The sequence below is a fragment of the Orcinus orca genome, chromosome 19, assembly GCF_937001465.1.
Source record: "Orcinus orca chromosome 19, mOrcOrc1.1, whole genome shotgun sequence".
NCBI lineage: Eukaryota > Metazoa > Chordata > Mammalia > Artiodactyla > Delphinidae > Orcinus > Orcinus orca.
Window position 1 is genome coordinate 16,085,489 of NC_064577.1, and position 13,905 is coordinate 16,099,393.

The window sequence follows — 13,905 nt, forward strand, 5'->3', positions numbered from 1 at the left end:
GCCTTATTTCTTCTCTTAACAGAGCAGAACAATTGTTGAGTTTACTTATAAGAGCCTCTGAATGAGAAGATCATCCTTCCTCGAAATTCATGATTTTTAAAAATGTTTTAATTTTATTGGAGTATACTTGATTTCCAATGTTGTGTTAGTTTCAGGTGTACAGCAAAGTGATTCAGTTATACATACACATATATTCATTGTTTTTTAGATTCTTTTTTCAGATAGGTTATCACAGAATATTGAGTAGAGTTCCCTGTGCTATACAGTAGGTCCTTGTTGGTTATATATCTTATATATAGTCCTGTGTGTATGTTCATCCCAAGCTCCTGATTTATCCCTCCCCACCATGTTTCCCCTTTGGTAACCATAAATTTGTTTTTGATACCTGTAAGTCTGTTTCCTTTTTGTAAATAAGTTCATTTGTATCTTTTTTCAAAATCAGATTCCACATATGAGTGATATCACATGATATTTGTCTTTCTCTGTCTGACTTACTTCATTTAGTAGGATAATCTCTAGGTCCAACCATGTTGCTGCAAATGGCATTATTTCATTCTTTTTTAGGGCTGAGTAATACTCCATTGTATATATGTACCACATCTGCTTTATCCATTCCTCTGTCGGTGGACATTTAGGTTCCTTCCATGTCTTGGCCATTGTAAATAGTGCTGCTGTGAACACTGGGGTGCATGTGTCCTTTCAGATTATGGTTTTCTCTGGGTATATGCCCAGAAGTGGGATCGCTGGATCATATGGTAGCTCTATTTTTAGTTTTTTAAGGAAGCTCCATACCGGTTATACCAATTTACATTCCCACCAATAGCGTGCAAGGGTTCCCTTGTCTCCACTCCCTCTCCAGCGTTTATTGTTTTTCGAAATTCATGATTAGTGGCACTTTTCCCAATTACTTGCTACCTGTACAAATGTTTCCAAGTTTCCCTTGATATTTTGCTATTCAGTCTCCACAAAGGGACCATTTTGGGGGCATTTTACCACTATTGTATAATATCAAAGTAGATTACTTATCCATTACAAGTAAAATTCCTTATAAATGGAGGGGAAAGGTGTATGTTTTTAAACTACCAGGACAGAATTGGGGGTGGGAGGGAATAAAGGGGAATAGGGAAGAAAAGAAAGAGATAACTTTGAAGAATGTCTTCATTTTAATATACATATATTAAGTGTAATTTGGATTTAAAAAAAAAGCAAATCTAATCCAGATATATAAAACCCTAAAAATCAGCTGAGTGTTTATGGCCCCTTTGTTTATTTTTTACACTTATATATTGGTGAGTTTTTTTTCCTTCAGATAACATGAATGGGATGGTGTTTGTAGCTCCATGATCTACCATAATCAACCATGGAAGTGTGTTCATTATCTGAGATCTAAATTACAGCCATGACATTTCATATTTTATTTGACTAAGCCTGGGAGGTATTAGTTAAATATTTCTGTAGGGCAAACCATTATAAGAAAGAATTGCCCAGGAATTTTTACTAATCCTTATCTGTTAGCTTAGATTTTTTTTTTTTTTAACATTTTGGAATAGAATATATCCTTTCTAATTTGGATGAGGAATCTTTCTCAGGACACACGTGTCCATCTCTGGAGCTTCAAGCCAGCTTGATGTCCTAAAGCCTTTTTAAGTAATTTTCACATGGGTGCGCTTTTTAAGTGACAGAGAATCCTTCATTTTGCTACTTTTTGCTAATAGCAAAGAGAACTCATGTCCCCTTTTTGGGTATTATAATGCCCCACTCTCTAATTTTTTCCTGCACGTAACACAAGAGGAAAGAAGAATTGTACAGAGAAGACACTTAGGGATTCAATTCTTGATTCTCAAAATGAGGGTAAAATTGCACTTTTTGCGTCTACATTGGATGGACAGTCCGAGAGCCACATGGAGCCCGCAGGCCTCTTTGGTTTGGTCCGTACGCGGTTGGCCTGCAGGTTCCAGAGGATGCTATTTAATCTGCTGTCATGTTTCATCTGATGAGTTCACTTGACAGTTCGCAGCTTGTCAGTTTGGAACATCCAGCAACCTGTGGGCCACACTCCTCCTGCCTGGGCCCCATCAGCCCTGATCACCCTCCAGTGAACCCCCGCCAGGTCCCCGTCCCCTCCCTGTTCCTCCTGACTTCCCAAGACGGCAGCCAGGCATGGGCAGCCTTTGTCATCCTGATTACGCCGATTGTTTTTCTTAGAGCTGAGAAACAGCTTTATATCTCCTGTCCCTGTCACAAGTAGGAAATAAAGGATTGGGTGGGCGAGATTTTAAGATAATGACCCATTTGACTTATTTTTCCTACTTGCTGGGCCCTGTAGGCTGTTGAGTTTACAGCCTCAGGGGGAGAGGCCGCTGCTGTTCCCTGCTATAGCTACTAGCATCTTAGCATAATTAGAACCTTCTTTCAGGGCCTGCTTTCGGTAATTCCTTGATAATGACTTAGCAACCAGAAATATTTGTGCTTCCCCATTAAAGTTTCCCAAGGGGCTCCCTCAGAAGGCCAGTATTCTCTGCAGAGAGATACATGTTTAAGAAAATATAAATGAGGTGTTGCAGTGTTGATCAGAGGTTGCTTAGTGCTTACCAGTGGAGACTTTTGCTTCCACATTTGTTTTAATCTTACCCACTTGTCCTCTCACTTAGCACCCATGATTGGCTTCAGCCAAGTAGGTGAATGTTTCGAAACTCACAGCCCTCAGGATAGGCAGGAAGCTAATAGGAATGGCATGGACCGTGCTTCAGGGGAAGCGGTGGTGAGGTCCTTTGGCCTGAGTGTTCAGAAGACAGTAGGGAGGATGATGGCAAATCGGGGAATCCTTGCTCTGTCTGAAGTGGCCGCTATCCTCAGCCTCCTTCAGTCCTGCCGCTTGGACATCGGAGCCCCCTTTGTCCTGGTCTGGTACTGGGTACCTTTCATTATCTCTCCTTTGGAATGAGGCTGTGTCGTTCCCTGGGTGATACTCATGACCAGCTATTTCTCTGCTTCCCACAGTGTCCCCAGGGCTTTCTCTACCTGTCTCACACCTCTCCTCTTTGTCTCCTCTTTCCCATCAGGTGGCAGCAGACTTCCAAGTCTTCGGGTTTGTCCAGCAGCTTACAGCCTGCAGGTGCCAAAGCGGATGCCCTCAGGGAGGAGATGGAGGAGTCTGCCAACAGAGTGGAGATTTGCAGGGTACCCAGCTCTTTGCTCCCCTCCACTGAGAAAGATGGGGAAGCCCTAAGGGAGTCCCTTTCTGTTGGCTGGAGGTCTGTGAAAGCCCTAACAGTGAGCCTCTGGTTGAATCAGCGTCCCCAGGCTTGCCTGCTGACACCTCCAAAGAGTCCTGCATGAGCCCTAAGAGTTGGGGCTTTCATGGTGACCTGGATGCGGGGGGACAGCAGTGCGTGATCACTGATATTCCTGCGTGGTAGGCCAGGAGGAAGTGGCCTCGGTTTCTCCACGAAGATTTTGTAAGTCATCTGAGCCCCAAATCATAGATTCTAGGCCACCCAGAACAGTTGAGAGTTTAGACAATAGATGAGCCTTGACTCCCTGTTGATATTACATTATTTTCTTGTTTGCCTTTTACTGTTTCCTGAGTCACTTTATCAGTCCTTTGCTTCGCGGGAGACATACATGTATCTATGAAGTTGAAATACTAGCCAAGGAGACTCTTGCAGCAAAGAAAACCTTCCACTTGTCAGGAGAGGAGGACCTCGTTCTACAAAGTGTGCCTCTGCCCTCGGGAGTGATAGGTGCCCCTCATCACCCATCACCCATGTTCAAATGTTTCTCATCTACTTTCCCCACAAACGTTTTATGGGGCTTTGTCAGCAATACCCGTTCTTGATGCTCTGTGTATATGTACATCTGTATACATGCAGCTATGCCAGTTTTGGTTTGGATCTAAGGAACAAAAATACCACATTTCTAGAATTATGCTGGTATCTGTTGTCTTCCTAACATACAGTTTTACAGGAGAGTGGCCACTTAGCATGCATACATCTTTGTTCTTTGTGGCTTTATCGAGTCTTACCTTGTCCATCAGCTTCTGCTGTTATGACCACCCTGTACAGGTGATTCAGACCTTGCATTCAGGTAACATTCACAGTCAGATGGAATTTCTCTCTGGAGTTAGAAACATCAAAAATATCTCGAAAGGATTTGTTCTCTCTCAGCCTCCAGTTCTATGGAGCCAAGCAAAGTTAGACCAATACTTCAGACCCAAGACTCATTGTGGGTAAAGCTGGTTTCTCATTTGAATTCCTGTGTCTGTGGCAAAGATCTAGCTGGTGCTATTCGTGAAGAAGCACTCTTCTCTCGTGTTGATTGCCCTTTTCCTCTGTGTCTTCTCTACCCATTTACCATGGGTTCATGTCCTTCAGTTAAATCTTGTTTCTTACAAAATTCCTTCTTCACTAGACACAGCAGGGTGATGTTAAGAGGGGCTGCTGGCGAGTTCTCTGGTAGCCTGGTGGTTAGGATTCCAGGCTTTCACTGCTGTGGCCTGGGTTCAATCCCTGGTTGGGGAACTGGGATCCCACAAGCCTCACGGAGTGGCCAGGAATGGAAAAAAAAAAAAAGTGGTGAGGGGAGCTGCTGAATGCAAAATGCAAAATCCAAACGCATTAGAGTAAAAGTTTAATAGCTTCACTCAGTCTTGGGTAGCTTCTTACATAGGCTGTTTTTACCAAAAAATAGATTAAAATTCCTTTTCAGAGATGACAGAAGTATTGCATGTTCACCAAAACCAGTGGAAACAATTTGAAAATATATTAAGAAAACACCAATAATTCTTTCCCTTCCTACCCAGCAACCAACCAACCAACCCCTCTGTTTGCAAAGGAGGTGACCAGTTTGCCTTTCTCAACAATATTTATTAAGATTTGTTGTAAAAAAAAAAAAAAAAAAAAAAGATTTGTTGTGAACAATGTGCCCTGTGCTGTGCCAAGTGGCCATAAAAGTTATACGGATAAGGAAGTAAGTGTTAGGACCTGTTACATAGCCTCCCACCCTTTTTTCTTTTTTATAATCATACAAATATGCCCTCATATATAGCATGTTTCTAGGTACTTGTTTTGTGTTTGTGTGTATGTGTGTGTTTATGAAACAGTCATGTTGTTTCTATTGGTCTATCACTTTTCTCAATTAATAATACATCCTGGACATTTCTCCAGGTTAGTAGCTGTAGATCTAACTTAGTCTTAATATTGTGCACAGTATTCCTTAGTAAGGAGGTATCTACCATGATATATTTAGCTATTTTTCCTAGTGGTAGATACTCAAACTAATGTGTTTTGTTTCTTTGTATTTTGGCATCAACAAAAATGATATAATCAACATCGTTTTATGTATATTCTTATACACTGGTAACTTTTTTGCCCTATAGGATAGATCCCCAAAAGTGATATTTTTAGGTAGAAGACTATGTATACTAGTTAAGTTTTAATAGGTATTGACAGTTTACTTCTCTCTCTTTTTTTTTTTAATTTATTTTATTTGTTTATTTTTGGCTGCGTTGGGTCTTCGTTGCTGCGCGCAGGCTTTCTCTAGTTGCGGCGAGCGGGGGCTACTCTTTGTTGCAGTGTGCGGGCTTCTCATTGCTGTGGCTTCTCTTGTTGCGGAGCACGGGCTCTGGGCATGAAGGCTTAAGTAGCTGTGGCTTGCGGGCTCTAGAGCACAGGCTGAGTAGTTGTGGCGCATGGGCTTAGTTGCTCCGTGGCATGTGGGATCTTCCCGGACCAGGGCTTGAACCCGTGTCCGCTGCATCGGCAGGCGGATTCTTAACCACTGCGCCACCAGGAAAGCTCCAGTTTACCTCTCTTAAAAGGAAACTGGGGCTTCCCTGGTGGCGCAGTGGTTGAGAGTCCGCCTGCCGATGCAGGGGACACGGGTTCGTGCCCCGGTCCGGGAAGATCCCACATGCCGTGGAGCGGCTGGGCCCGTGAGCCATGGCCACTGAGCCTGTGCGTCCGGAGCCTGTGCTTCGCAACGGGAGAGGCCACAACAGTGAGAGGCCCGCGTACATCAAAAAAAAAAAAAAAAAGGAAACTGCAATTTATACTCCCACCACTAATAAACAGAATTGGACATTTCACTTTATCTTTCTCTGTAATGTATGTTTTTCCTGTTTTCAGTTTTTGCCCGTTCAGTGAGGGAAAAAAAGCTATCCCTATGTTATTGTAATTTTAATTTCCCAGGATGTTAGTGGTCCTAAGTATATCTTTGTGTTTTTATTGGGCATTCTTCCTATATTTCTAGACCTTCTTAGTTTGTCAAATTGTCTATTTGTATTGGCAGTCGGACCAGTATTTCTATTGTTTTTAATAGCAATTTGTGTAAGTTCTCTGTATAATTAGAGATATTAAACTTCCTTCTATCTGCTGTGCTGCAGATACTTTTTCCAGTCTGCCGTTGTCTTTTGATTTTTGTTTATAGTGATGTCTGCCATTAAGCACTTGATCATATACCTGTATTTCCTTTGTATGGGAGAAGACCCCAGGTGGTCCATCAGGCACCTTCCACCTCAAGGTTAAGAAATTTTTCTTCTTTAATTTTGTTTTAATGTCTTTAATGCATCTTATACACCTATTTTGTGCGTGTTAATATACCTGAAATTTATGTTTGTATGTGGCGTGCAGGAGAGATTTGGGTGTTTTCCCCCCATATGAAGAGATAATTCATTCATTAGATAAGCCACCTCCCCCTGAAGTGAAATCCCATCATCTGACTCCTCAGCTTTATTTCTGGGCTCTGTATTCCATTCATCTGCTTGTCTGTTCCTGGGATAATACTGTGCAATGTCTCTTTTAATGACTTCATAGCAATTATAATATTCAATACCTCCCACCCTCTTTCATAGCTATCTTGTCTGGTCTGTGGCCTCTGTTTCATCATATGAACTGTAGGATGATCACATCCAGTGGATAAAACCACGCCTTGTGCTCTCAGCAGCTTTGTTTGTGTGCGGAGCCGATCCCCTTCAGAGCAGGCACTGATGTTTTCTCTAAAGTTCTCTTCTGACTCCTCTTTTATTTCTACTTCATTGGCTGCCAGCTGTTCTAAACATCCCCTGTGGTCCTCCTCCCTTCCCTTTCTGGGTTGCCCTAATTGGGTCACTTCCCCTTCTAGCTTCATGGCTTTGTATTCTCTCAGCTGGATCGCCTACACTGTGGCAGCCCAGCAAAAGGAAAGTTTGTGGGCTGGAGGTGAGCAAGGTGGCAGCCTGGTTTCCCTGTGTTTAGGCACAGCGAGGCCCAAGCAGAGCTCCCCAGACCTTTAGACCCAGAGAGCTTTGTTTTTTGGTTTTTTTTAATTTTTATTGGAGTGTAGTTGCTTTACAGTGTTGTGTTAGTTTCTACTGTACAGCAAAGCAAATCAGCTCTACGTATACATAGATACATATAGCTTTTTTGGATTTCCTTCCCATTTAGGTCACTGCAGAGTATTGAGTAGAGTTGCCTGTGCTGTACAGTAGGTTTTCATTCATTTTCTATTTTATACATAGTATCAATAGTGTATATATGTCAATCCCCATCTCCCAGTTCATCCCACTCTCCCCTCCCCCTTGGTATCAGAACTCTTGTTCTCTACATCGGTGTCTCTATTTCTGCTTTGCAAGTAAGATCATCTGTATCTTTTTTTTAGATTCCACATATATGTGTTAATATACGATATTTGTCTTTAGACCCAGAGAACTTTAGATCCAGGAAAACCAAGTCAAGGTGGGTTCCATAAGACGGAACCTGCTGGTACCCGGGGCAGGTGGGCAGGTGCAGCGTTTCTTTTTTATTCCTTCTTAGAATTTCCAAGTCTCTACTTACGTGATCCTTCTGTTCTTGTGTGCTGCCTACTTTTTCCAGGAAAGCCCTTAGCATGTTAATCATATTTTTAAAAGTTCCTAGCCTGATAACTCCGACATTCTTGACACATCTGACTCTGGTCCTCATGCTTGTTCAGTTTCTCCAGACTGTGTTTTTGCCTTTTAGTGTGCCTTGCAAGTTTTATCGAAAGGTGGACACAGTGTGTACTGGGTAAAGGGAACTGAGGTAAGTAGGCCTTTAGTGATGTAGTAGTCAGGTGTGGGAGCCGGGGAAGCATTCTGTAGCCCTGTGAACAGGGAGATGAACAGGGAGATGGGGTTGAACCGGGTTCCATCCCTGGTTGAGGAACTAAGATCCCACAAGCCCCACGGCGCGGCCAAAAAAAAAAAAAAAAAAAGTTTCTCCTAAGGGTAGGTCTTGTTAAGAGTAGAATGCTCTAAAACATTTCAAAATGGTACCTTTCCTCTTCCCCTTGGCAAAAGCCAAAGAGGGTTTTTCTCTGATGTTCACTGTGAGAACTTAACTCAGCAACAGTGTGAGGGCTCCCCCGTTCCCTGGAGTTTTTAATTCTCAGACTTGCCACCCTGAGCCTTCTGCGGTTTGTCAATTACAGTTCAGGGTTTCCTGAAACTACGGAGGTTTCTGCTCCCGGCTTTCTTCTCCAGTAAGTTGTGATTCTCGTATTCACCTGTCTGCCTCTCTGGTTTGGGGGCAGTGGTTTGCCCTGTACCCTCACTTCTCTGATGGATCTAAAACGAGTTGTTGATTTTTTAGTTTTTTGCAGCTCTTTCCGTTCGCTAGGACTGAGCTTCTACGCGCCAGATAGGACACCAGAGGTCAGCAGGAAAAGTCAAGGTTTCACTTTTTACCAAGAAAAAGTACTTAAGAGACAAGTATTTACAAATATCTTGGGGGTTTTCTTTAGCAACAGAAATCTCTAAAATCCTACCATAACATTTTGTAATACAGGGTAATTATAAAGTATTACTAAGGAAATCAAAGAAGGCTTTATAATACTGAGAGGTGTTTTTAGATGAGAAGAGTTAATACTATACAAATTGGATTTCCCAAAATTATTTTGATTACAAGTGTAGTATTTTGATTGTGGTAAATGGCAATAAATGTTTCAAAGGGTAGTAAAAGGTTTCTAAAGTTATGGTGGGAGAATCATTGGAGCTTTGAATTATTATCTCCTAAAATGTATTATAGAATTACATAGTTAAAAATAGGTACTATTTAAAAAATAAAAACGTCGGTGGGAAAAAAAAAGGCCTGCCAGCCAGAAGAAAATCCAGAATCCAAGTATATGAGAAGTTTCATCTGTGAGATTTCTAATCCATAGGGACAATCTATTCGTGAATAATTCTCAGACATTTGGTTAGTTCTTTGAAAAAAGAAATCTGTATCTGATACAAGTACCAAAATAAATTCCCAATTTATTAAAGATTTAAATGTCATATTCTCTACTGAATATATATATATGGATATTTATATTGTTGGTTGAGAAGCACCAAGCAGATTACCAAAGGAGGAAGTTGTAAAGAGAAAAGTTTCATACATTCTCCTATTTACAGAAGCCCTAAAAAAAATTCAGTACCAAAAAAAAAAAAAGTTACAGTTTCAAACAGGAAATTGGGGAAGCCATTTGCAGTATTTGATAAAAGTGATGGTCTCATCAATCTAAAACACTCTTAGAAATCTTATAAATAAGAAATAGATGAAGACTCTCATAGGAAAATAGGTACTCAGGGTCACAAGGAATTGACAATGGGTGACACAAATAGGTAAGAAAGGTAGAAGAAAGTTAAGCTCTTGATCAAAAAATACAAATTAAAAACACATTATTTAAATTTCCTCTATACATTTGATTGTGATTCAACAGAATTAAATGGTTATTATAGAAAACAAACAAAACTCATGGATTAGTCCTTGTAGTATAAATGGTGATCTTTCAGCAGTAATAATGCGTAAGATCTAATCTCCCAACTCATAATTATCTTTCTAATATTTTTTAAGTTAACTCTAAGGAATCATACAATCAGAATTAATTTCAACTGCAGAACTTATCCAAAGAAATAATCAAGAGATGGGTGGAAAACTGTATAAACAGATGCTTTTTCAAGTGTTGTTATAATAGCGATAAATTAGAAACACAATAACCAGCAACAGAAACAGAGTCCATCCACACAGTAAATGTCACGACCAATAGAAAGCATGTTTCTCCGGGGGCGGTAATGAGCTACCAAGCAGTCTGATCCCATTTTCGGTAAACCAGGCAATGACTGATTAAAGTAAGCACAAAATGGGCAAATGTCAGTATTTATAGTGCTTATCTCTGCACGGTTCTCTCTGTGTGGTGGGATTACAGGTGAATCTGTTTTTCTACTTCGTCTGTTTTTGAGTATGGATCCGTTGCAAAATCAGAAAACAAATGATTTTTTAAATACATAAAGTTCTGGTGATTATTAATGGAAGGTTTTTTTCCCTTTATAAAGAAAATTCACTAATGATTTAGAGTAATGGGAATTTCTTTTTAAAAATATTCTATTGATATTTATGAATAAAATAAATTTAATTGATAACATGTATTAATAATTATAAATAATTTAGATTAATATTTATATTTAAATTTTGGGCCGTGCTGCACAGCACGTGGACTCTCAGTTCCCCAACCGGGGATCGAACCCGGGCCCCCTGCATCGGAAGCACAGAGTCTTAACCATTGGACTGCCAGGGAAGTCCCAATATTTATTTTATTTATTTAGATGAATAGAAATTTGATTTCGAGTTTCCACTTTTATTTCTCACTTGTGTGGCTTACTTGGAGTCTATATTGTTAACTTCCTAAGCCGGTAATGTGATTGTACCTTCAGAAAATCCTGTCGTGTTCCTGAGGGCACGCACAGTTGGCCCGACTTCTCTAAGATCATCTGCTGAGTCGTTGAAGGTGATCTGATACGGCATTTAGTCCCTTCCGAGGCTCGCTTCCTTTCCTCTGTCTGCCGAGCCATTTTTCTCACTCCACCCTTTGTTTTTCCCTGACTTGAAATATCTCCCTTAGGCCTATCAGGCTGGCGATGGATGTTTCCAGACCAAGGCTGCTGGGGGGACGGCAGACAAGGTTGAGTTCCAACAAAACCACTTTCTCTTGCACCTTTGACAGATTAGGCATTTATGGTAGGGCCGCTCTGGTGGAAGGGAACCTAGGTGGGTGGTCCTAGAGCCCCTTGTATTCTTTGGGAAAGTTACCTTGAACTCTTGGTAGCTACTCATCTGAAATTGGGATCTTGGTTCTGTTGTCTTGTGTACAAGAATGCTGTAAGGATGTTTGCCTTTCAAGGATCCTGGCAAAGGAAGCAGATTACTCCTCCCATCCCCGTGCTCACTGAGAAGAGCTGAATCGGCAGCCGGAGAAGCTGCTGAGGTGGTTGCAGTCGGTGCAGAATGCGCTTCCTGAATCATGTAGTTGCCGCTTTAATTCCTTCAGCATCTGGGTCAGCTTTCTTGTGCTGTTTTTTTTTTTCTTCCTTTTTACTGAGATATAGCTGACATACGATATCATGTTCGTTTCAGGTGTGCTACATGGTGATTTGACATTTGCATGCATTATGGAATGATCACCACGATAAGTCTAGTAACAGTCTGTCCCCATACAAAGTTATTGCAATATTATTGACCATCTCCTTTGTGCTGTATATTACATCCCGTGGCTTCTTTATTATGTAAGTGGAAGTTTTCACCTCCTAATCCCCCTCCCCTATTTTCCCCACCCCAACCCCTCCCCCTCCCCTATTTTCCCCACCCCCCGACCCCTCCCCCTCCCCTATTTTCCCCACCCCCCAACCCCTCCCCCTCCCCTATTTTCCCCACCCCAACCCCTCCCCCTCCCCTATTTTCCCCACCCCCCTCCCCCTCCCCCTCCCCTATTTTCCCCACCCCCCTCCCCCTCCCCCTCCCCTATTTTCCCCACCCCCCAACCCCTCCCCCTCACCTATTTTCCCCACCCCCAACCCCTTCCCTTCTGGCAGCTACTGCTTGTTCGCTGTCTATGAGTCTGTTTTCGTTTTGTTTTGTTTTTTGGATTCGACCTATGAGATCATGCAGTATTTGTCTTTCTCTGTCTGACTTAGTTCACTTAGCATAATGCCCGCTAGGTCTGTTCATTGTTACAAATGGCGAGATTTCATTCTTTTTTTATGGCTGGGTAGTATTCCGTTGTATCTACACCACATCTTCTTTATCCATTGGTCTATCAGTGGACACTTAGGTTGCTTCTATATCTTGGCAATTGGAAACAGTGCTGCTGTAAGCATTGGGGTGATATTTTCATGTTACTTCAGCTTGAACATTATAGACTCTTTTCTCCTTAACTAAGCATCTCTTCTGAAGATCTACCTCAGGGCTACCAAATAGGGAGGGGTGTCAGAGATCACAGGACTTGCACACACAAGTTTAGAGATGTGACATGTCCAAAGATACGGTTATTGACAAAGTCTACGTCCGCTCAAGATGCACTTTTATCGCACCTTGCAGGGAGTGTTTCTGTGAAACAGACAACTGTCCTCCTTGGAGGGAACACTTTTCAGAACCAGACACAGCATTCAGCCATGGTTCTCGGTCCCATGGGAAGCTCAGCGGTGGGGGACTGTTCACACTATGAGATTTGTGTGTGATGTTGGATGAGTCCAGGTTTTGCCAAGTTTGGAATCAGCAGTCCTTCCCCTGCCCACCTGTCTTACCCAGCGTCCCACGACTTGGTGTGTTTCTGTTTCTTTCCCATATGCTGGTGATCAACCAATCAGAATTGAGGATGAAGGAGAGCTAGGCAGGTAGCATCATCAAAGGGAAGAGACGGCAAGACGAGGAAAGCAGAAGCACAGTTTGTACCTGGCGGGGCTGCCTCAGACGGTGGCGCCTGCCACAGAGATGCAGGGAAGTAATTTGTGCATCACTCCCCCATACCAGCTTTCCTAACTCTTGATGTAGCCCACGTGTTAAATAAACGCCCTGGGAAAACACTGGCTTAGGTGTTCTTTTCCCGCTTATTCATCCTCTAGAGCCGTGGTTGGGAAACGGGGGAATGTCCACAGGCAAAGTTTGTAATCTGTCAAGTATTAGGAAAACTGAGATCAACCACGGTTAAGGCTCTTTTGTCTGTGATGCTTAGACTCCCGCATGACCCACTCTCTGTCTTGTGTTTTACCCCCTACAGGACCAGCTGTCGGCTGACATGTACAGTTTTGTGGCCAAAGAAATTGACTATGCAAACTACTTTCAGATGGTAAGTTTCCAGAAAGGAGAGGCTGCTTGAAGTCTGTTTACAGGCATCACGGTGCGGACAGGGAGGAACGTCGGCCTCGAACCGAGGACCCCTAGATCGAGCACGTCCCGAGAACGGATGGGGCTTTGACCGTTCTACCTGTGAATAAATCCTGCCTTCTAGTTCTCCTTTGTATGGATTTCTCCAAAAGCCCAAGAATAACATTCAGCTTCATCCATGAAGATGACTGCAACTCAGGGATCTATGGCAGGGGTTCTCAACCAGGGGTGATTCTGTGTCCTCTGCCAGCAGAGGTTTGGCCATGTCTAGAGACATTTGTGGCTGTCACCATTGAGGGGAGGTGTTCCAGGCATCCAGGAGGTGGAGGTCAAATGGACGACTCTCACAACAGAGGATAATCCAGCCTCAGAATGTCAGCAGAGCCAGGGGTGAGAAACCTGAATCTATCATCAGTAAGGAACTTGGGAAGAAGAAGAAGAAAACCCCACCTGGCGCGTATTCATTTTTTAATCTAGATTTTTGGCCAAGACGGTGGCAAGTAGGTAAACGAGGATTGATACGGCCTGTTTGCCTGTCTTTCATCTGTGAGAGCAGATTTAGAGAGTAGAGAAACAGGGTCTGAGTCATCCATACTTGAATGATCGGGCCCAAATAATTAGGACCCTGTCTATTTACCAGGGAAAATACAAAGCAACTGGGGGAAAAAAAAAAAAAAAAAAACTTGAGAAGAAAAAATACAAATGAAAAACCCAGTTAAGCTCACCTGCTCTTAAAGTTGGGAACGAAACTCAAATCTCAAAGCATCTCTTTATG

General features: G+C 42.4%; 1 protein-coding gene across 4 annotated transcripts in view; it reads left to right on the top strand.

Annotated features, from left to right (window-relative positions):
- The window catches only part of ARHGAP44 (Rho GTPase activating protein 44), a 141,218-nt gene that overhangs the window by 91,630 nt on the left and 35,683 nt on the right, over nucleotides 1-13,905 (top strand). For all 4 annotated transcript variants that reach the window (XM_033422839.2, XM_033422840.2, XM_033422841.2 and 1 more), the window contains 2 exons: nucleotides 3,063-3,180; nucleotides 13,024-13,092. In XM_033422839.2, the coding sequence (XP_033278730.1) occupies nucleotides 3,063-3,180; nucleotides 13,024-13,092 (187 nt within the window). The remainder of the gene's footprint in view (nucleotides 1-3,062; nucleotides 3,181-13,023; nucleotides 13,093-13,905) is intronic.